Source organism: Rhinopithecus roxellana, chromosome 16 (assembly GCF_007565055.1).
Source record: "Rhinopithecus roxellana isolate Shanxi Qingling chromosome 16, ASM756505v1, whole genome shotgun sequence".
Classification (NCBI taxonomy): Eukaryota; Metazoa; Chordata; class Mammalia; order Primates; family Cercopithecidae; genus Rhinopithecus; species Rhinopithecus roxellana.
This window is the reverse complement of record NC_044564.1, coordinates 28,378,727-28,400,801: the sequence shown is the minus strand read 5'-3', so window position 1 is coordinate 28,400,801 and position 22,075 is coordinate 28,378,727. Positions and strand designations below refer to the sequence as shown.

Below are 22,075 nucleotides of genomic sequence, written 5' to 3'. Positions count from 1 at the left end.
CCATTAATCGTTATGAAAATGCGTAAAAAACATAGTAAGTACTATTATGTACTTGGCTAAAAGAACCTCCCAAAAACTTGTAATTCCAAGTGCAGACAAAGATGTAGAGGAAAGGTTTTCTCACATGTAATATATTAGCGAAACTGCAAAATAGTAGAATCACTCTGAAAAACAGTATGTCAATTACTTGGAAAGTTTAATGTGCACTTACCATGTAACTCAGCAATCCCACTTCTAGGTAATCACTCAAAAGATATATATAAATTACATTCACTTACTTAAAATATCCAAATAAGAATGTTTCTCATGGCTTTATTCACCCAACTGTCCTTTAAGGAGTGAACAGATAAACTGGTATATTCATATAATAGATATCACTTTGCAATACAAAGGCACTAACTACTGATATGAGCAACCACATGGACAAATCACAAATGCCTTATGCTAAGTGAAAGAAGAAAACTCAGAAGGCTACATGATATGTAATTCCATTTATATGGTATTGTCAAAAAGGCTCGCTTTGGAAGAAGAAACATTTTCAGCGGTTGTTGGGGGCTGGGATAGAAAAAAATGACTGACTACAAAGACTAACAAGGGATTGGGGTGGGGTGAACTACCCTGTATCTTGATTGTGTTACACAACTGTATTCAGTTGTCAAAACTCAAAGACCTACACACTGGAAAGGGTCAATTTTACTTTTTGCAGATTACATCTCAATAAATCTGATGTAATAGAGAATATCAATAATGAATTTCTAAATTCCTAATCCAAATATCTGAAAATATATCTGCAAATATAAAAAAATACAAATTTGTAAATGTATGCAGCCTCATTCTTATGTTTTTTATTAACTGTTTCTCTTTACTCTGTTATCCATGGAAACTAGCTTTATTGAAATTAAAATGCGTTAATTAAAAGTTGATTATTTGTAGTACAAGGTAATATCAGCAAGCTTACAGCCACCAAAATTTTAATAGAATGATTTAAATGTAATTTGAGGATCATTTCAGAAGACAATTTAAAATATCATTCAAAACGAAAATAAAATATGCCCCTTTAATAGGACATTGGTGAAAGTACTCAAATATTTACTGAATGAATGAATGAATGGACATATCATTAAATAACTCTTGCTATTCACTAAAGAGTTCTAACCTTTTCACAAAGGTCTTAAGGACAACACTTAAGACCACAAATGCATTTTGGGGTAGTAGGATTCTCAAACTGGTTTCTTAGGGAGCTTCAAGGCAACGAAAGTCCTTAAAAACCTCACCTAAGTGCTTGACAATTAACCACAGTCATCAACCCTTTAGTTGCCTATCTGGTGTGAGACTGCCTCTCATAGCCCATGCTTCTTCCCTATGTCTCAGCTTCCAGGGGCACAAAGCAGTCTGACACCACAAGGAAAAAGGTCTCTGACTATATAGAAGTTGGTGATGCTGCTTGTAGAAACACTGCTAGCAGGAAATCATCAGAGAATTACAAAAGTGGACACAAAACCAAAACAAAACAACCTACAAAATGGGGTGACACTCTGGAACTGCAAGCTTGCAGGTTGCCTTATTCTCTGTTTTAGTCTGTTTTTCTATATAACAGTTCCTCAGACGTCTGCATAACCTCAGCCTGCCGAGCTCTGTGGATCTGGGAAAACTACTTTCTTCTCAGCGGAATCCAGTGCCCATATATCCCTTCCTCAGATACATCTACCCAGACACATTCTGCAACTCTTATAACACTTTGAACTCAACTCTACAGCGATGGAAGTGGGGGAGGAGGAAAGGATGGCTCAGCTCCAAACAGAAAGAAGAACTGTAGCACTGCTGGCTAGTACCAGTTTTGGAGATGAGAGGATTGATAGACTGGCTTCTAGAAATTTCTTCCAGAGCTTTGTCATAGAAAATAATGGAGAGCACATCACAAGCACAAATCAGAAATCCTATTCCTTACCTAGTGTTTTTTGGGCATCTCTGAAGTGCAGGCAGAGTTTTTAAATTACTTAAATATATGAGAGTCTTTGTTATGAGAGAAGGGAAATTACTGCCTCTTAGAGCCTCATCAAACTGTAGCAGAAAGATTAGATTATGAATACATCATTCAATAATGTAGTCCCCCGCTCCATGGCAAATGAACCAGCTCAGAAAAGAAAAAGGGTGAGGGGCAGGCATACCCACAGAAGAAAAAGCAAGAATGTGATATACAACTGCTTTGGTTTTCCTGCCATGAGTTTGGTTGAGTGCAGGTAAGCAAAGCCCTCCAAGTGGGTGTATCTTCAAGCCAGCCCCTTCCCCCACTGCGCAAGCTGTGTGGGTACACGATGCAGACAGTGGCCAGCATATTTTATAAAGCCTTTAAGCTCCAGGCACACTATTCAGTAAAGACAGTAACAAAGCTGAAATAACAATCTCTGAGGAATCTATTTTATAGCTCATTTTTAATTTCATTCTGTAATACATACATCTAGAAAACACCAACAGTAATCAGCTGCAAGAAGCAGAAAAAGATAGAGAGGGTCACCTGTAAGTTTACTGAAAAATATTTATTTAAAAAGTAACACAAAAGCTGAGTTGTACAGTTGAGCTGTTAAAGAATATGTTTTACACACAAAACTCACATCAGAAAAAGAGCCCTGATTCTAGCACACGACTACAATTACCTACCTACACTGTAAAGCCCCCTTAAGTAGCTTCAGGCCTACAAAATCAAATCCTAAGTGTCTGCCAGGAAAGTGGAGGGACAGGGCTTGGCTACAGGTAATTTCGAAATGATCACAGAACAGGAGTAGGGACCTATGAAAAGTGAACCACGGAAGGGGGAGAACTCAAACTAAACACGTATTCTCCAGCCTATCACTACTGTGGGCAACTGAAGCTCCATCTTACTTGACCCTCTTACGGAATAGTATAGAAGGCATCTTACAGGTGTCCCCCCCACAAAGAATGCGGGGAGCATTCCACTAACTCTGTTTCCCTGTGGGATTCAGGGTTACCCAATGCGGCTGTAATTCCTGCACATCCAAGGTTGTGTTTGTGGAAGTGAAGGGTGGATTTCCACAAAGGTTTCCCACAAAGCACTGGGGGAAAGCAAGCACTTCGCGCTGTGGCTGACTGGAGGTGCTGTCAAGCTGTGGGACACATGTTGTAGTGGCAAAGGCTAGAGAGAAAGGAACTGAGGGGTACACGGTGGGCCCAGGAAGGAGAATACTTTTGTAAAAAACATAAATTTTTAAATTTAATTTCAAGTTGTGTGTTACTGGAGGCCATGTATCCACAGAGGTATACTTCCTACACTTGCGATGTAAGGGAGGGAAACACACACACACACACACACACACACTTTTATATATACCCACATATTTATATCTTTCCCTTTCTGCCTAATGGCTACATTGTTTAAAAAGAATACAAGGAAAATGATCACGGTGGCTCATCCAAATGCCTTTGAAAGTTAAAATGGCAGTTTTGAAATCTATAACAGAAAAGAAGAGACATACATTTTTAAACAGTCATACTGCAAGACCCTCTTGCCACGTTGTCAATGTAGAATATACACACACACACACACGCACACATTTAAGGTTCAATCATATGACAAGGAGAATAAAACAAAATACTAAGCAGGGGGACCCCAAAGGTATTGTCTTTCTTTTTTTAAACTAAGTCAAATACATAGGATGGTAAAGGCAAAGGCATTTAAATCATTTCCTTAGTAATACAAGTAATATTTAAATAGATTTAATAGTGCTGCTCCAAACCAATGAATTATGGGTTTAAAACCTATTAAAATGTAATGTTTTTTTCCTGAGCTGAGAGGAAAGAGATTTAAATCCACTGAATTTTAATATTTCAGCTTGAGCTGCAGGAGGTAGAGAAAGTCCAAATGAACTATTCCATCAGCACCATTCAAGCATGAACATTTTAATCAGTTTTACTTCCTTGGAGTTCTCTAACACAGTTTACGCTGTCATTCTGAAAGCACTTAACACAGAGAGTGTGAAAACCACCAAGGCTTGTTATTGCCTTCACAATTGATGGCAAATAATTTTGCAGACTTCCTATCATTAAAATGTCACTGCTAAAAATTGAGGTTCAGCATTTCTTGTGCTAAACTGCAATTCCTACAACACCATGGCATACCTGTTTCCTAAGGGTTTTTTGGGGGTGGGGGTGTGCTTTTTTCCAAACGCATACATTTCTATCATTTTTTTTTCCTCAGTTAGATTTAAAAAGTGGGTTACTTTCCAAAGGAAACCACATTGTCTATTTTCATAAGTCAAACATTTTCTTTTCCGCTATTCACACTGACTAAACTTTTTTTCTTAATGGTAGTTTCTTTGGTGAAATTCTTATGAGGTTCCAAGTCAGCCTCCTTTATTAAGCATAACCACATTCACACAGCATGTACTGATTATATAGTGTAATGGATTTAAAAAGCATTTTAAGATAGTCAGATGACTCAATTTAATAATACAGGAAATGAAAACATCATTTCTAATTAGATCATATTACTGATTTAAAACTACAATTTGTGTGTTGTTCCAACAGTGTGATCTCGCAGAGATTCTAATTTAAAAACACAGTGGCTAGCAGGACACATGACAAAATCAAACTAGATCCATAACATTCCCCTAGCCCATCTGGGGGAACTTGGGGAAGGCCTGAAGGAAATGTGTAATACCACCAATTCAAAACAAAACACAAAATATCAATGATGGGAAACCAACACAGGAATTTTCCTGATTTTCTTCCTTATAAATAAAAGATAAATGATATTTAACTTATTTCAATCTATCAACAGTTTTAAACTGAACATGACCTGTGAAAGAAATCATTATAACTATGTTTCATTCCATTAAACACAACCAGCTTATTGTCAAGAGAACAGCCGCCTCTCCAGGTTTTGGGCTCACTTCAGCATTTTGCATTTAAACTGCATGGATCACTGGTTTGGCTCATTTACCAATGAAGGTAGAATAATATTGCAGAGTTAAAAAGGTGCTTCATCAGATTTCATTAAATCTGGGAACGTTTGCTCTTGTCTGGATGGTGTGCATACATATAAAATAGACACATATGCAGTGATAAATAAATGAGGGTCTGCAGCAGGGACTTAGACGGGTCTTTGCCTCTCATAGGAAAACTGTCATTCCTTCAGTGCAGAAAATCACTGCTGACTACATTCTAAAGACCAAGTAACAAAATCTAAAAACTGACCCCTAGTTGGTTTTGGTAGCGGGTCAAAATACCACCATCTCACCCAGCCATCTATGCTCAAGGGACAGAGAACAGCAAGTGCCTTTAAAATACTACAACGTTACAACTCCAAAAACTACTGGATGCAAGCCACTACCATGGCTAAAAACACAGAGAGAACATCAGCAGCAAAAATTCGTCAAGTGAGTTTGTAACTGAGCTCTTTCCTTCTCACTTGGTTTGTGGCTCCCTAAAACTGTTGGGTTTGTTTTCCTATTTCTGCAATCTACTTTCCGGAAGAGTCAGATTATGTGATTTCTGACTCCATTTTCTGCTCAGATACCAAGAGTTTGGAATGTTCATCAGATCCAACTATATCCAAGTATATGCTGCTTTGATAGCACGTAACGCTACTTTGACAGCATGTACTGTTGAGTTAGTTCTTTGAATAAGTTTTTAGGTCACAAAATTAAGTTAGCTTTCTTTTAATAATTAAATCCATATAAACACAGTATGTCAGTAACTTGGCTGCAGTCTAATAAATCCTCATTTCCCCAAGAAAAGGCAATCTGCCATTCCATTCCAAATAAAGTATATAAAAAGAATAAATACAAAACTATATTAAAAATATTCTTGCTGTGAAGGGAACTTGTTATGATTTTATATCTTCCCTCATATTAAGCAACATCCAACACAAAAACAAAGCGTTTTTTATTTAGCTTAATCTCTCCACTGTACAGTCATTGAAATACTCAAAAAAAGGAAAAAAAATAATAACCCATTCTGTTTTCCTAGAAAAGGCTGCCAATCAGACATGAGGCTGGATGGCTATCTGTATTTGAGCCATTCATACAAACAGTAAACACTAAGCTAAAAATGACCCAGCAACCTCTCCTGTCAGGGATCACTCTGCACATTCTCTCCATGTTAAACAGTAGAGACAGTAGAGAAATGTAGGTTCTATCCCTTCTGAGCCCTGGAAGATTTGGTAACAAAAATATCCACAGTGAATACAACACCTGCACTTGTACACACACTTCAAGGGAGCACAGCTGGTTTATACATACACACACACACACACACACACACACATATACACACATACACTTAACTTTAAAATTAAACCTTTCTCAGCTTTTTAAAATTTAATATACTGCTGTTTCCTGGAGTTTTTGGAAACGAAAACCAATTGTGAACTGTATTCATCTCTACTATCCGTCCCTTCTCCTGCCCATCACAGAAAGTGTACAACAAACATTATTCATGATTCTACATGGCTTCTTCTGATTCAGCCTCTTCTTTCCAAGGGGCACTTTGGAGGAAATAAAGGTCACTCTTTTCCATTCATTACATCTGCTAATTTCCTACCTTTTTTTTTTTTTTTTTGTCAGAGGGACACAAAATAGAGCTCCAAATAGCCCATTAAAAAACAAGCTACAATCAGACTATTGCGCCCTCAACATCAGCAGTGATCCCAGAGTTCTGATTTCCTTGTTAAAAGACAGAGGAATAATTGAAGCAATATCTTCACTTCAGATTGATTATCAGGCGACCCTTATCCACATCTTCACTCAGCAATTTGAATTTTAATGAAAGTAAATGAAATAATTAGCATTTCAAAGTATGTTTGATACACTGACAGAAAAAAAAAAAGACTTTTGTGTATAATCTATACACAAAAGAAAGTATTTGGGAGGGGACAGAAAGAGGAAAGTACAGTTGTAGTGTCTTCATTAGAATAACCCAAGAAACGGCCTGTACAATCTGCATAAATATAGAGGTGAATATTATGCTCTTTACAGCTATGATTTCTCGCCTTTATTATTATTTCTAAGTTTCAGCACATTATTTTATTGCCTGTTACATTAATCTGAGAAAAAAAAAAAATATATATATATATAAGCAGAGTTGAAGTGACTGCCCAAACCCATGAATTCCAGCACAATTTCTATGCAACATTAATGCCACTATTGCTAGGAAGGATTTTCTAAATGGGCCACTGATTTTTTTTAAAGCGTAGTTCATCGATTATTTCTACTTCAAAAGGACACTAACCCATAAGAGCCACTCATGACAGGGGAAGGAAGAGTAAGTAGAATGGGAGATGTGAAAATATACATCTCATTAAAAATGATAGTAAGATACTCTACATGTTTATTTGAGGAAAGATAGAAGAAACGAGGTCATTTTAACGTCATGGTAATCTATATCTCTTTTTTCTTGGCCTAGGTTAGCAACAGAAGCTGATTGCAAAGAAAAGAAATATGAAAAAGAGCTATCCAGTCTCCTTAGAGGAGAGTTTTCATGAACACATCAACTTAAATTGGTGAGAATGTGATCCAAAGTTTCTGAGGCAGCCATCAAATTTCACAGGAGATTGAAGGCAAAGTGCTTAATTTCATTTTGTAGTCATCTATTGCTTTTTGCCCCTTTGGCGGAACAAAATGTGAAAAGAGAGAGCGAGAGAGCTGATGACAAACACTAAGATCAGAGCTAAAATGGAAAGGCCACGTACCCCAATGATGGCGTTCAGTTCTGCCATGGTCACCTGCTTGGCCCGTTCCACAGCCTGCACCACTTGTTGCTGGTGCTATAAATGAAGATCAGAAACAGAATACAATTATTTGTTTTCTACTCAGTCAAGAACAGCTTTTCCTAACATGTCCTCTAACTTCAATTACATGCAAAACAGCATTTGGGGGATCTCCAGGTTTCCAATACAAGCCTGAGGTGATGGATGACTAGATGTCTATGGTATATCTGGGTCCACAAAGTTGAGGAGTCACTGGGCATCCAACTGCAGGTACCATCTCTGTGACCCCATGAAGAATGCTCCTTTACAACAGCTTAAATTTCACTTTAAAGTTATGGTACACGTTGACCACATATCTGCTATCAGTACTAACAAACAAAACACAACCCATCCCACTTGCTTTCTTTGTACCCACTCCTTTTTCTCTTTGCTGTCTACATTAAAATTTTTAAAAATTATTTCCTGGAAGCAATTATTTTTAAATTTTCTCCTGATATCGGTTAGCGTACACACCGGAAGGACATACAGAATGCAATATACATGTTTCTTCTGGAAATGTACAAATTGTTCGTGTTTTCACTCCTATCATGAAGGGCTGCATATTTAAAAGAGATCAAAAACGTAGAACTCAAGTTTAAGAACTTCAGGTATTTCTTTTAAATCCAACAGAAAAACTAAAGCCCACAAAAGTGTACGATACTTTTTTTTCTTCGAAAAACTAGGATGGACAGTGCAGGAAAATCCCTCCATCCATGATTCAGTTCCAGTGAGAATAAGTAAGAACTGATGTCAGTAATTTTTGTAACAGAAAAAGTAGCACAGAAAACTCTGTACAGGGGCACTCATATATATCTAGACACAGAAGTACTTACAAGAATTAACCCCTCCAAATATTATATAAATATTATTTCCCATTAAAACATTTGACCACTCTAGTATCTACAGTCAATTTTGGTTTAAAATCAGTCTTACTGGGTTTCTTTCAACTTGGTTTAGTAAATGAAGAACCAAAGGAACTGCGCTGTGAAACAAGTACTCCTGTATGCCTGAAGAGTCTTATTTTGGTTAATCTCAGTTGAGAAATTTAGCTAACTTTCTTCACTTATTTGAGGTGAGTATGAGCTCAACTACCACACTGCTTAATACATACAAAGAGCTATCAGTTCAATGTGGAATTCTCCATGAACCACCTGGTCCCCCTTCCAAAACCCTCAAATATACAGTTACTGAGATTAACTAGGGTGACCATTATTTTCACCTCTGAGCTGTGTAAGGGGAATGGGGAGGCCAGGTGGAAAAGGAAACCACTTTAAATTATCTACAATGTGATGTCTTCACTCTTGGTTTCCTAATAGAAATGCATATTTTGTGTCTATGACTAATGGAAAGAAAAATGTCAAATAATAGACCATTGAATCTTAAGCTTTTAATAGACTGATTATTAAACTATATACTTTTTATTTTTTTTTAATTGTAGGCGTTCCAGTTTCAAAGCAGGAGCTTAAGAAGCAATCCCAAAGTCTATTTATAGATATGTCCATTCCATTCCTTTACTCCTTATAAAATTTGCCACCATGTAAGAAAAAAATTTCTTTCTCTAAAGCAAGTAAAAATCTTCAGGGATTTTGAAAATATTAGAAGGAACAGAAGGGCACAGTCAATAAAATGGCCAGTAACTGTCATTTCAGGTTCCCCTAAAGCCAATCTGGCCACGTATGTATACTGAGCACTTACTATATGCCAAACACAGAACTCATGTTCACATTTAAGACAATGTGATTCTCTAGGTGGTGAGAAATGGCAGTACTTGGAAAATAAACAAACAAAAAGTAGGATAGAAATGTTTATGGGATTTTCCACCTTTTACTTTCCTATACTCAATAATGATATTGGTTAGCAGAGACACCGGAAGGACATACAGCATGCAACATACATGTTTCTTCTGGAAATGTGCAAAGTGCTCATGTTTTAACTCCTATCATGAAGGGCTGCATATTTAAAAGAGATCAAAAACGTAGAGCTCAAGTTTAACTTCAGGTATTTCTTTTAAATCTTTGAAGATTTAAAAGATTTAAAAGAAACTTAAAACTTCAGAATTGAAACAAAGGACCACACTTAGTCACATCCAACACAGGTATCATTCATTCTACTCACGCATTCATTCATTCAACAAAAGTTTTAAAGCTCTTACTGTGCTATTTCTCCCTATTACTAATGAAATATTATCTGTAAGTATTCAAAGAATAGTTTCCATGAGACAGAGATATGGAAAATACATCTACTTAGTGCCATTCTACCATGAAGACTGTTCAACACTTGCTTCACGAACTAGATTCCAATTGCTAAAATGGGCAAAGATGCCTTAGGCAGCAGGGGATATCTTTCTGCACTGGCATTAAAATCAAGTGCATTTTTTGAGAAAACCGGAAACACACACCAGTGAGCCATAACTCTGACAGCCTAAAGAAACTCCTGCTATAAAGCTAAAATGACAATGGAAGTCATGATTCAGCTTCTCCTTTTTGACGGCAATGGCCATGGGCTGATACAGTATCTGAACTTTACCTGCAGCTCAGAATTCTACTTCCCTATTTCTGCTTACAACCCGTGAATCATTCACTGTTTAAGGACCTTTTGAATACAAGCTCCCTAAGGCAAACAATCCTCCTCCCCTGTGTGCTCTGAAAGCACCAGAAACACCCTAATATATTAGCTCACTCAGCCACACCATGCAACATTACACTACAGCCTGAGGAAGCACCCACCAGGGAAGGTGAGAAAATTAAAACTCAAACAGGAAGAAGGGGCAAAAGATTACATACGAAAGAGAAAAATGAACACAGAAGGAAGCCCAAAGTACTCCTGTAAACTGTCCCAGGAGGCATTTTTTTTTTTTTTTTTCCATTTTTGGGTTTTAACAAATAAGCTCCCACTCAGAAAATATAGCAAGTTTTTCGCATCTTCTTAGAACTATGAGGGCTTTCCCATTATGTCTGCCTTGTCTTCCATTTTCCCTTCCCTCCCCAATCTGTCCTCTCTTCCCACTCCACCCACATCTCATTTCCTCTTCTACTTCCTGCTTGTTCCCTCTGCCACCAAGCCAGCACTAGCACCAGAGCGGCAGGTCCAGCCAATCTGCAGAGAGCAACAGTGTTGTCATTCTTACTGCGCTGGCTGCTCACTCAGATACAAGTATCCTGTTTGAATGTGCCACCAGTACCACCAAATGAAATGCCACTAAGAACGTATTAATAAGCCAAGGGTAAGAGAGGGGGCCTCTAACTGAGATTTTGAAGAGACAAAACAAATGCCCAATTATTTATTCTTTAAAATACTGTAATTTACAATTTAAAAAAAAAATTCTAAAAACAAAACCCTTAGATTGTGGTGATGGTTATACGACTCTAAAGTTACTGAGAAGTATTGAACCATACACTTAAAATTAGTGAATTTTATGGTGTGTAAATTATACCTCAGTAAAAATAATTTAAAAAAAAACAGTGACTTAAGTAATACAAACATGGTTGCAGGGGAATGGGCCAGTAAAATGAAATTCTGTACATTAAATCACTTGCCTTACTTCCATCATCATAAAATTATTTTTGGCATTTGTTCAGAAAAAGTATTAATATTTTTTTCTATAAGAAACTAAAATAATACAAGCTCGTAAGTCCAACAAAGTCTGCTAAAAAACAGACCTTAACAAACCAGTAATATGTCTATAGTAGCTGTTTAATGCATATTTCTCAGAAGGTATTATGATGAGAACACCTGTCATGCCAATGTACAGCAACAGACGCAGTACTTCTAATAAAAAACAGTAACAAAAGGTTATAGCACACCTTAGAATTTTAAAAAAACATAAAACAAAAACGAAAGAACTCCCCTAAGGAATAAATGAAACAAAAAGACAAAATGTTGATTACTGTCGATGTTTAGTACGGGTACCTGTAGGTTCAGTATATTCTCCCTCTACCTTTAAAGTATGCTTCAAAATTTTATAAATTAAAATTTTTAAAAAACATTAAAAAAAAATAATTCCCGTATTGACTGGGGTAGTAAAGGAGTATAAGGGTAGAGATAGATACAAAATGAAATAAAATGAGCTAGGATTCTCATAATGAACATTAATTAAAGTATCCAACATGTGGAGAGGTGAAAGTAAGACCAATGGCCCTGCTTCTCACATGAACTCATATACAGAGCACATCTTAGAGGAATACAGGACATAGAGAGAAGTTTTAGGAGGAAATGCCCAGCACACTTCCCAGGGCATCTGGGAAGCCTTTGTTTTTTTTTCATCCATTCATTCTAATATTTACTAAACACCTACTATGCACCAGACACTGTGGTAGGGAGATACTGTGGTTAGAGTAAGGAACAAGAACCACGGTCTTTGATCTCACAGAATTTAAACTCTATCAAGGAAAAGAGTCAGTGAATTAATGCTCAAAAGGCTCTATAATTACAACTGGAGGATAATTTCCATAAGAAAATTACAGGATGCTATGCAATCATTTATCAGGGAAATATCTTAAACTAATCTTGGGGCTAGGGGAAGATTCCCTTAGGAAGCTGACCTGACAACTGAGACCTGAAGGATTTGCAGGAATTCTGTAGATGAAGAATGAGGAGAAAAGAATTCCAGGCAGAGGGAAGAGAACTGGGTAGGAGCCTTAGAGGAAGAGCAAGAAAGTCTGTGTGGCTGCAAGAGGTACAGCAGGGAGGGGACACAGATGCAGACAAGCGGAGTAGAATTTCGTAGGGCCTTCTTGGGTATGACAAGACACAAGCAAGAACACTTTAAAGTAGAAAGGGTGTGCACACAAAGAAAAATAAAGGCAAATGGATGAAGACATGAGTGTAGCACGGGAATGCTTTAAAGAACCAGGTATTAGTGGGAAATGAATTCTGGCAAGACAGAGAGGCCAAAAAGGGCTTTGCATGACATGCAAAAAAGTTGGACTTTATCCTGGTAGGAAATGAGATGTTATTAAAAATTTTTAAGCAGCTGTGTGCTATCAGTTCTGCATTTGAGTAAGATGGATCTGGGAAAAGTAAAGAGGGTGGATGGCAGAGAGGTAAACCAGGTTGAAGGGTGAACAGTTAGAGGGCTGCAGTATTCTAGAAGGAAAGATACTTAGGCCCCAACTTGGATCAAATGCCCTTTTGGCTAATAGGAGCCATTAGCCACATGTACTTAAGAAGCCACTCATAGAAATTCAGAACTGGAAAAGGCCTTTAGAGATCATGAGACCCAGATACCACAGTACCGCAGGCACTATTAACAATCAACCAACCAACCAACAAAAGACTCTCCCTGTCTCCAAAAGCATGCAGATTTCTAAACGCTGTCTGGGCTGAGCGGATTGGGATGGTGGAACTACAGTACCAACCACAACCCAAAGGCCACTGATCCACTGAATGAATCTCCTCTGTCACACCCTAACCAGTTTCTCCTTGAGCACCTCCTGTGAAAGGGAATTCACTACCTCATGGACAAGCTTTTTCCATTTTGGGATAATGAGCCCTAATACTAAGTTGAAATCTACCCTGCCATAAATTCTTCCCCACTGGACCCAGTTTTGTCTCTAAATTCTCCTCCATTGACTGACACTCAAAGCATATGAAAATGGCATAATGCATGTTCTCAATTTTATCTCTTCCAGGTTAACCATCCTCAGGCCACTCAACAATTTCTCTGTGTCATGGGCTCTAGCCCACTCATCCATCCTTCTGGCTAGTCTCCTTGTAGTGCACAATGTGTCTAGAACACAATACTCCAGGTATGGCCAAGCAGATCAAATTCAAGTGAAAGTGTCATTCCATGTCTGCTAAGTCAGGCTAAAAAATCCCACTAAAAGCCTTTTTCAGCAACTCTATTAAATTTACTGGTACAAATCAACTTTAAATTTAACCCAATCTCCCCAAATCAGCCTTTCCTATACAGTATTCAAAGAAATGTTAATCTGATACAGTTTGCATATTTGTCCCAGTTCAAATCTCACACTGAATTGTAATTCCCAATGCTGGAGGTGGGGCCTGGCGGGAGATGTCTGGGTCATGGGGGTGAATCCCTCATGGCCTGATGTTGTCTTCACGATAGAGTGAGTTCTCACAAAATCTGGTCCTTAAAAAGTGTGACACCTCCCCTCTCAATCGCCCTCTCTCTTCTTTTCTGCTTTCACCATGTATATGCCCTGCTCGCACTTCGCCTTCCACCATGAGTAAAAAAAGCTCCCTGAGTCTTCCCCAAAAGCCAAGTAACGTTGGTGCCATGCTTGTGCAGCCTACAGAACCATGAGCCAATAAAGCCTTTTCTTTATAAATTACCCAGTCTCAGATATTTCTTTATAGCAATGCAAGAACAGCCTAACGCAGTCACACAAGAAATTAGGTATTACTTTAGATATTCCTTAAACACATACATACACATACACGAACACAGGTTTAATTTGGCATATACCTGTAGGTTGGTAAACTGCAGGTAATCTCAGCACCACAAAGCTTAGAGAGGGTAAATATGTATACCTGGCTTCCCAAACAATTTTAGCTGTGGAACATGGGATTAAAACTCTCAGGAGCACACTACTGACTGCCTACCTGGCCTTGCCTTCTCCACTGTCTCTCACATGGGGACAGGGCATTCTTCACAGATAGGTGAGCTCTACAAATTCACTGCTGTCCAACAGAACTTTGGGCAATGTTGGAAATGTTCTGTATCTGTGCTCATAATATGACAGCCACTAGCCACATATGGGAGAATACTGAGCACTTGAGATGTAGCTAGAGTAACTAAGAAACTGAACTTTTAATTTTATTCAGCTTTTCAAAGCTACTACTGTATTGCACAATGCAGCTCTACTCAAGGTACCTTCAAACTTAGCTCCACTAATAATAATCTAATCACTACCTAACTAAAAGTCAAATAAATGAGTCAGTTCTCAAACACTCATTAATTTGTTGAGATATACAAATAAAGGTTGTTATAGCTGCCTTTGGATAAAGCCCCACATTTAAACCACAGGAAAGAAAGTTCTACCTCCTGAGAATCATCATTCACTTCCTGAGGTCAAACAGGCCATGATGCCACCAGATGAATTTCACCAAGCAGCCAATTGTCACTAAAACACATGGTCAGGTACAGCAAGCCAATCAGTCAACCACGGAACGTGGGACAGAATTACGCTCTCTGATGACCCATTCAGTATTATGAGAAAAATATGTATTTTAAATGAAAAGTTACCCATGCCCACAACCTAATGTGAAAGTTAGAAAACTGGACCAAATCCCCAGAAGCCCCAATCCGTGTCTATTATTCATTTTAGGACATTCTTCCGATATACGGCACTGTCCCAAGATATCACCAAGACGGACAAAATGACTCCGACCGGGAAGCAGACGTACCCTGTGCAGGCTGCTGGCACTTATGCGAGCACTCTCTAAAGATGGTCTTAGGGGTGGTACTGCATGCTTGCCAGGGGATCTCTGCAATGTTAACCATGCTCTCCTATATCAAACCTGGTATCACAAGTCATTGATTCCTTACAAAGTTAACAAGCACTAAGACAAGTTAACCTGGCACGATTGTAAGGTGATAACACTGCCACCAGTGCATATAACCACTGCATTTTCTTCATTTCCTCCTGAAGACACAATATGAAAGTGACTGATCACATTTTTCAACTTTCATTTCACAATTATTCTATACACGCAAAATGTGGCTCCAAGTAATTCAGTACCATATTAACCCAGGTGCCCAAGTAAACAGCATCTGAGATATACCCATATATCATAATGTAGTAGAAGGGGTTTGTTTTCCATCAAATTACATGGACCAAATTTATGGCATGTCCAAAACAGGAGTTTATGTATTGTTTGATATGACCAGCTTTTCCAGCCTATTGGACTTGTAATTCAAACTCATACTATCACTATTATGTAACTGACTATTATTTTCTGCCATATAAATGCAATGGAGAGTGCCCAAATGCTACTTGGTACTATGTGTTAGAAAAACTAACAGGGTAATACAAACCAAGTTTTAAGTTAAAATTAAACTCGCACCAGAAAGCATTCAGGTTGGTATGGAAGTTCCCTTTTCCCTAGGTAAACATAAGCATAAAAATGGAAGGTTTCCATTTTTAGGTCCTAATTTCCCTTTTATATTCTAAATATTCTAATGATCAGAGAACTATTGTTAAATATTATAAAAAGAATAATGTCTTCTTTATTTCTTTTGTTAAACCAATATTTTCTTACAATAACTGATGCAAGGGAAAAACAACTCTGTCCACGTGCAAACACAGGCCCCAGGTGTGCTCCTCATCATCTCTGTGAGGACTGGGCTGCAGGGCTCCTCCACCAGCATCTAAGCAGCTTGGCTTCTGTTTCAACTCAAAAAACCACCACCACCACCGAAAAAACAGTCATGGAGTTACAGGAGTGCAGAAGGAGGAAAATGTCCATCCTCCTTGGCACCCAATGACTAGAAACAAGTCTGCTAATAACAAGGTTAAAAATGAATGCCATTTCTCTAAAGGTAACACAATGACTACGAGTTTAATAAATGAGAATAAGGAAGTCACTAGTCATAAGAAACTCAAATATAGACAGCCCACAGAGGCCATACCGTTCATGTAGGTTCTTTTCCATCCCCTGTGAACGTATGAATGTATGATGGGTGACTCTTCTCCAACATTTGAATGGTAAGTAAGAAACTTCTATAACAAGAACTACGCATTATTTTATATCTTATATAACTGAAAAACATGAGATGTGCTAATTACATAGTCAAAGCTAGAGTTTGTTATGTAAAGATAAACCGTTAACAGTGACAATAATAATAGCCCCAATTTTTATTTTGTGCATATTATTATGTCTGGAAGCAAGTGACAGTTGTCCCCCAATATCCCTTCTCTTACACTGGTATAAGTTTTAGGGGGGCATAATGGTCACTCAGCTAAGACTACATTTCCCTATCTCCCTTACAACTATCTGTGGGCAGGTAACTAAGTGCTGGCCACTGCAAAGAGGGCAACCTTAAAAGGATATAACTTGCCCATTCCTTTCTCTTTCCTGCTGGCTGATGCTACGGCAAGACACAATGGTGCTAGGATGATGAACGCTAATATAAAAGGAACCAAATTCACAATATCGTGGAGTCACCAAATTAGCTGCAGATGGCTTTGCTGCCAACTGTTACTATTACATGAGAGAGAAACAAGCTTTTTTTTTTCTTGAAAAAACCACTGTTCCTTTGATCTCTGTTAAAGCAGCCAAACACTCAGTGAGGTCCTTTTACACTATCACGAATCCTCATATAACAATCCTACAGTACAGGTATCCCATTATACTGAGAAGCAAACTGCAGCCCAGAAAAGCTAAGTATTTTGCTCAACATTGTAAAGAAAGCAAGTGGCTGAGCCAAGATTTAGTCCTGGGTCTGGCTGACCTCCAGCTTTTATCACATTGCCTCTTGCCTAACATGGCTCTTCCAATGAATGTGCTCCTTGTTACTGAAGCAACAAGTTTCTGAAAAATACAACCGTACCCTGGAGAATGATTTTCAACTATAACATAATAAACTTTTCACCTACTGACCTACTGCTTTTCAAGGGTTTGAGGTTCTCAAAGATCTTAAGAACACCTTGTGGATCGCTGTGAAACATACACTATCCTAAAAGTGATCCTTACAGGGAAACAAGAGTGCAGAAAACATCACTATCCTCCAACAGGTCCTCAACTAAGTGCACCATATTTCCTGCTTAATCTAATGTGTTAAGACAAACACCTACTGGTTTACTAAAAAAATAAAATATTCCTTTCCTCCTGAAAGACAATCTGTGTGGAGCTAAATGTCCATTGTTGGAAGCAGCTACTGGAACTGCAAGGCCTAGCTAACTCCACAGGAAGACTGCCAGCCAGCTTGTTTTGAAATATTACCTTGAACTCTTCCCAGTTTTTACTAAGTCATTCCTTTCCAAATGTCTAAGGACCCAAAATAACCTGAAATAGAATCTATTTCCCTGGAAGTAAAATAGGAAAAGAGTGGGTGGGGAAAGGGGATTCCCTATGCCAAATCTGTTACATTTTGATACATACAATACACATTGTAAAGGTGGGCTGACTCTCCTTATTCTATAGGAATACTAAGGCTTAGAGAGATCAACTTTGCAATGCAAAGCTAGTGAAGAGGGAGACCTAGCCCAATTCCAAATTGGCAGAAATGCTGTCCCTTACTGCCAGGGTGTAACAGTGATGCAGAGTTTTCAGTCCACCTTAGACTCTCTACATAGATATGTTCCTGGAATTGGGGGGTGGAGGAGGAGCTGTAACTGGGACACTGGAAGCAATACAATATTTATTGGCAATCCTCAGTTTTACTAAGGATCCAGTGAGGCCTAACGGTCTATAAGCTATATCTGAAAATTGCCAATGGAAACAAACAAAAACACAGAGTTTTAGCTAGTTCAGGGCCCTGGATTCACTTTTAATTTTCACTTTTTCTTCTATAAGGGCATTAGAGAGGAAGATAATTCACATTCTTCCCAAATGCAATGATTAGAAAAGGGAGGGAGGGTTGGTTCTAGGTCCTCCCAAGAGAAAACAGAGCTCCACTGCTGCTACTGTAGTTAATACTACCAGTCAATGGCAGTAGGTGATTACTATGTGCTAAGCTACCCGGGTATAATCCCAAGTAATCTTCACAGACACTGGATGTGTTTCACGCTATGATTAACTTCATCATACAGATGAGGAAACTGAGGCTTAGAGAGGCAAATCACTTGCTAAAGGTCACCCAGCTTAGCCCGGTTAGAGTAAACCACACGATTTGTAATAGGGAGGCCAGGACCCAGATCCAACTGTCATCATCCTGGCATCTCTTGTTTATGGAACTGCCAACTCAGAGTTGATATTTATAGTTCTTCCCCCGCAAATGAGACCGAAATAGGGAAAGGAAAGAGCTTCCCATTTACCACCTTGAGATTGCTTTTTGAAGAAGAAATTTGAGGCTTATCCATTCCTAAAAGCTGAAAAGTGAAGTGAGAGAAAAGAACAGCATGGGACAGATGAGGGTTCACAAGGTTTTTCTAAATTCTGATACTGAGAATCTTGTGAAGTTCTGTGAACTCCAAGTGATGGGTACTCACTTTTCCTGACAGGAGCTGGCAATATCTTTGTCAAATGCTTGTACTTCTAGAAGTAGTTGTACGTGAGTGCAACAGCACATCATTAAAGAATATATTGGCTCTAATATTTTTAAATGTTTTAGTAAACTCTAATAGGAAAATATTTTTCTGTAATTTTTATATACAGACACTTCAAGTAGTTCTGAACTACAATTATACAACTCATTTCTAAAAAGGAAAAGTCTTGAAGTTAAAGCTAAATTTATTTAATAGTTATCATTCAGTACTATATAATTTTTTTAAGTTTAAAAAAATGTGGTAAACCAGATGCAAGCAATATTAAGCAGGTATATTAATCAACACATGGGGGCTAAATTAAAAAGAAACTTCATCTAACAGTATGTAAATATACCCCTTGTTCCCGTCAAACTCCAAAAAGCCTGACTTCAGATGTTCACAATTGCTCCAGCCACTGTTCAGTTAGCTTGTGCACTACTCTTCAGGAATTGTTTTGCTTTTTTCTAAATATGATCATTTAATTTTTAAATAAAAACATTTTAAAATAAAGTCTAATGCAGCAGCTGCCGTTTTGGCAGTGAGACTGTCACACAGAGAGCCGGTGTTAAAAGATCAGATTAAGAGCCTTCAGTCCTGGCACAGAGTGATGCTCACAGCCATGCAAGAGTGATTTTCCATGCCTCTGAAGAGACAGGAAATAGAATTCATCTTCCTCTAATAACCTGCTCCTCCCCTCTCCTCCAGAATTTGGTCCATCTGGCTTCAGGGCAGAAGCAAGAGTCCAATGCTCACAAATGCACAGAAGAAGAAACAAGGTGGACGATGTTCAGACAAAAAAAATCAGAGATGCCTGATTTTAAGGAAACAAACATGTTGTGGCTCACCAATAAAGATATACACATCCTTAGGAAACTAGAAAAGATGAGCAAATTAATCTAAAGTAGCAAAAGAAAATATATACACGAACGGGCATTTAGAAAATCATAGCATAGATCAAGGTGTCCAATCTTTTGGATTCCCTGGGCCCCACTGGAAGAAGAATCACACACATATCCCATTTTATGTGGGCTACACATAAAGTACACCAACAATAACTGATGAGCTTAAAAAAATTGCAAGGAAAAATCTCATAATGTTTTCAGAAAGTTTACAAATTTTGTGTTGGGTGGGCCACGTTCAAAGCTATCCTGGGCGCCACATGTGGCCCACAGGCCCTGGGATTGGACAAGCTTGGCATAAATCATTTACATGAGTCAAGATTTCAACCAGAAATGTCAAAGTATTTGGGAAATAATAGTTCAGTGGTATGACAACAGTTAAGTATGACACCTTTCTTCCCAGACTAGAGCAAATGAGTTGTGTATCTCCCCATGCTTTCATCTACAGTATAACTCCCTGAGACAATTAATTTCAGTCCAGTCTTGCCACACACCACTACCATTATACATTCTGTTCCCACTGGGCCTGCTCACACAAACAACATAATTCATCTGGGAAAACAACTCATTGGCAAATCAGCTTCATCGACATCCCTAAGACAACCTTCCACTTCTGAACACAACCCACAGATCCTGCAGAAATGTGATGAGACCACCGTACCCGTGATCATACTCAGGGGTCTGTGCCTACAAGGCCCAAAGTCTAATACCACTCCCGATATTCGCCCTTTTCCCTGTCACCTTAGACCATGACACCCTAGCCTGTTACAGATCTGTGGGTCACACATTCTTCCCATTCTCCATCCCATAAACAGACTGCTTAAAGTAAAAAATACACACTTAGTAGTCTGGATCAGGCAGAGGGCAGTCAGGCTTCCAAAAGAAATGCAAATGCACCCCTTGACTCTCATTCACCAAGCCATCTAATCTAGTCATAAGCAAATCTGAAGTAAAATAGGCAAATGGGATATGACTGGTGGTAGGTTTTGTGGTCACAGCTAAAGGAGGAAAAAACAACATTCCTTTGTTTATCAAGACCCAAAAGAGCATGTGAATCAGAGTGTCAACAAGCCTGTGAAATGAGTGCCACTCTCCAGTATATACCCATGAAAGGTACCCATAGTTACTCAAGTCTAACCCAGTTTCAGAACGAAGAAAAAATCATATATAGCAACCTGCATATCTGTAATACACATACATGCTCAAATACTGGCCACACAACATCGGCACAGGCCCGCTGGCAGGCAGGTGAATGAACCTCTCTCATGAAAAGCAGTGACACAACACTTACAACACTGAAAGGTAGGAAAAAAAAGCGCCTCTGTGCCTTCTCAGTCCAAGGTACAAAGTATTGCGGCTAAAGACATGCAGATATTTCATTAGCTCCTTCCTTCTTAAAGTGGATCTTACCTGAGCAAATGAAGGCATTCAGTAATCCAAAGCAAAAAAGTATCATTTTTCCAGTATTCTCACTTCACTTTGTAACTACCAAAAGCAGCAGGGATAGAAAAAAAGCCACAAGGAAGCCAACAAGCACTGAAATGCATCACTTTATTTCAACCTGTGCCTGTTTGCTGCAGCATGCATTTCCCGGAGGTTTAGCAAGAGAACTAGTGAGCACATCCGGGCTAGCAATGTGCTAAGCCTACCATCACCAAAGCCTACTTTTGAGAAAAGTGGCACTCAGAGAACAGTTCATTGAGTTCATCTTGCAGATCTTTTCCAAAAGCACAATAATATAAAGACTTAAGCAGGTAACAAGAAGTAATGTTTAAAAGTAGCTACCGCCAAAGCTTCATTAGTTTGTTTACTACATAAAGTCTTTCATTGATATTTTTTCTGCCAATTCTTAATGCCAATGACAATAGTACAGAGTAAGCTCCTTTTTCCTGGCAATTTTCAGTCTACCCTATTAGTCCATTATGACAAACAAGCATATTTCTTTGAGCAACACTACAAAGATGGCAAAATATTTAATGACTGAATTTTGCTTAGCCCAACTAGAAAATATTCCACATATAAACACATTTAAATCATATTCCACAGAAAGTTATTAAGGTATACAAGTTGGAGTGAGAACACTGTTTCTTAGAATGAAATAAATAAAAACAAACACCAAGAACTGGCAGGCCAGAGAGTCAGTTCTACATCCCTTTTCTGGCAAAACCACTAAAATGGCAACTTCTAGTCAGTGCCTAAATCAACTACCTTACCTCTTGGGACAGGAAAGGAATGACTTGTGCACAGATACTCAGCTCTTGACA

General features: G+C 38.4%; 1 protein-coding gene across 1 annotated transcript in view; it reads right to left on the bottom strand.

The window, feature by feature from the left end:
* Positions 1-22,069, bottom strand: part of LOC104670683 (TLE family member 4, transcriptional corepressor) — a 115,224-nt gene extending 93,155 nt beyond the window's left edge. The window contains exons 1-2 of the mRNA XM_030919701.1: positions 22,025-22,069; positions 7,706-7,780 (exon numbers count right to left, since the gene is read on the bottom strand). Coding sequence (XP_030775561.1) covers positions 7,706-7,732 — 27 coding nt within the window. The 5' untranslated portion in view covers positions 7,733-7,780; positions 22,025-22,069. The remainder of the gene's footprint in view (positions 1-7,705; positions 7,781-22,024) is intronic.
* Between the last annotated feature and the right edge of the window lie 6 nt (positions 22,070-22,075).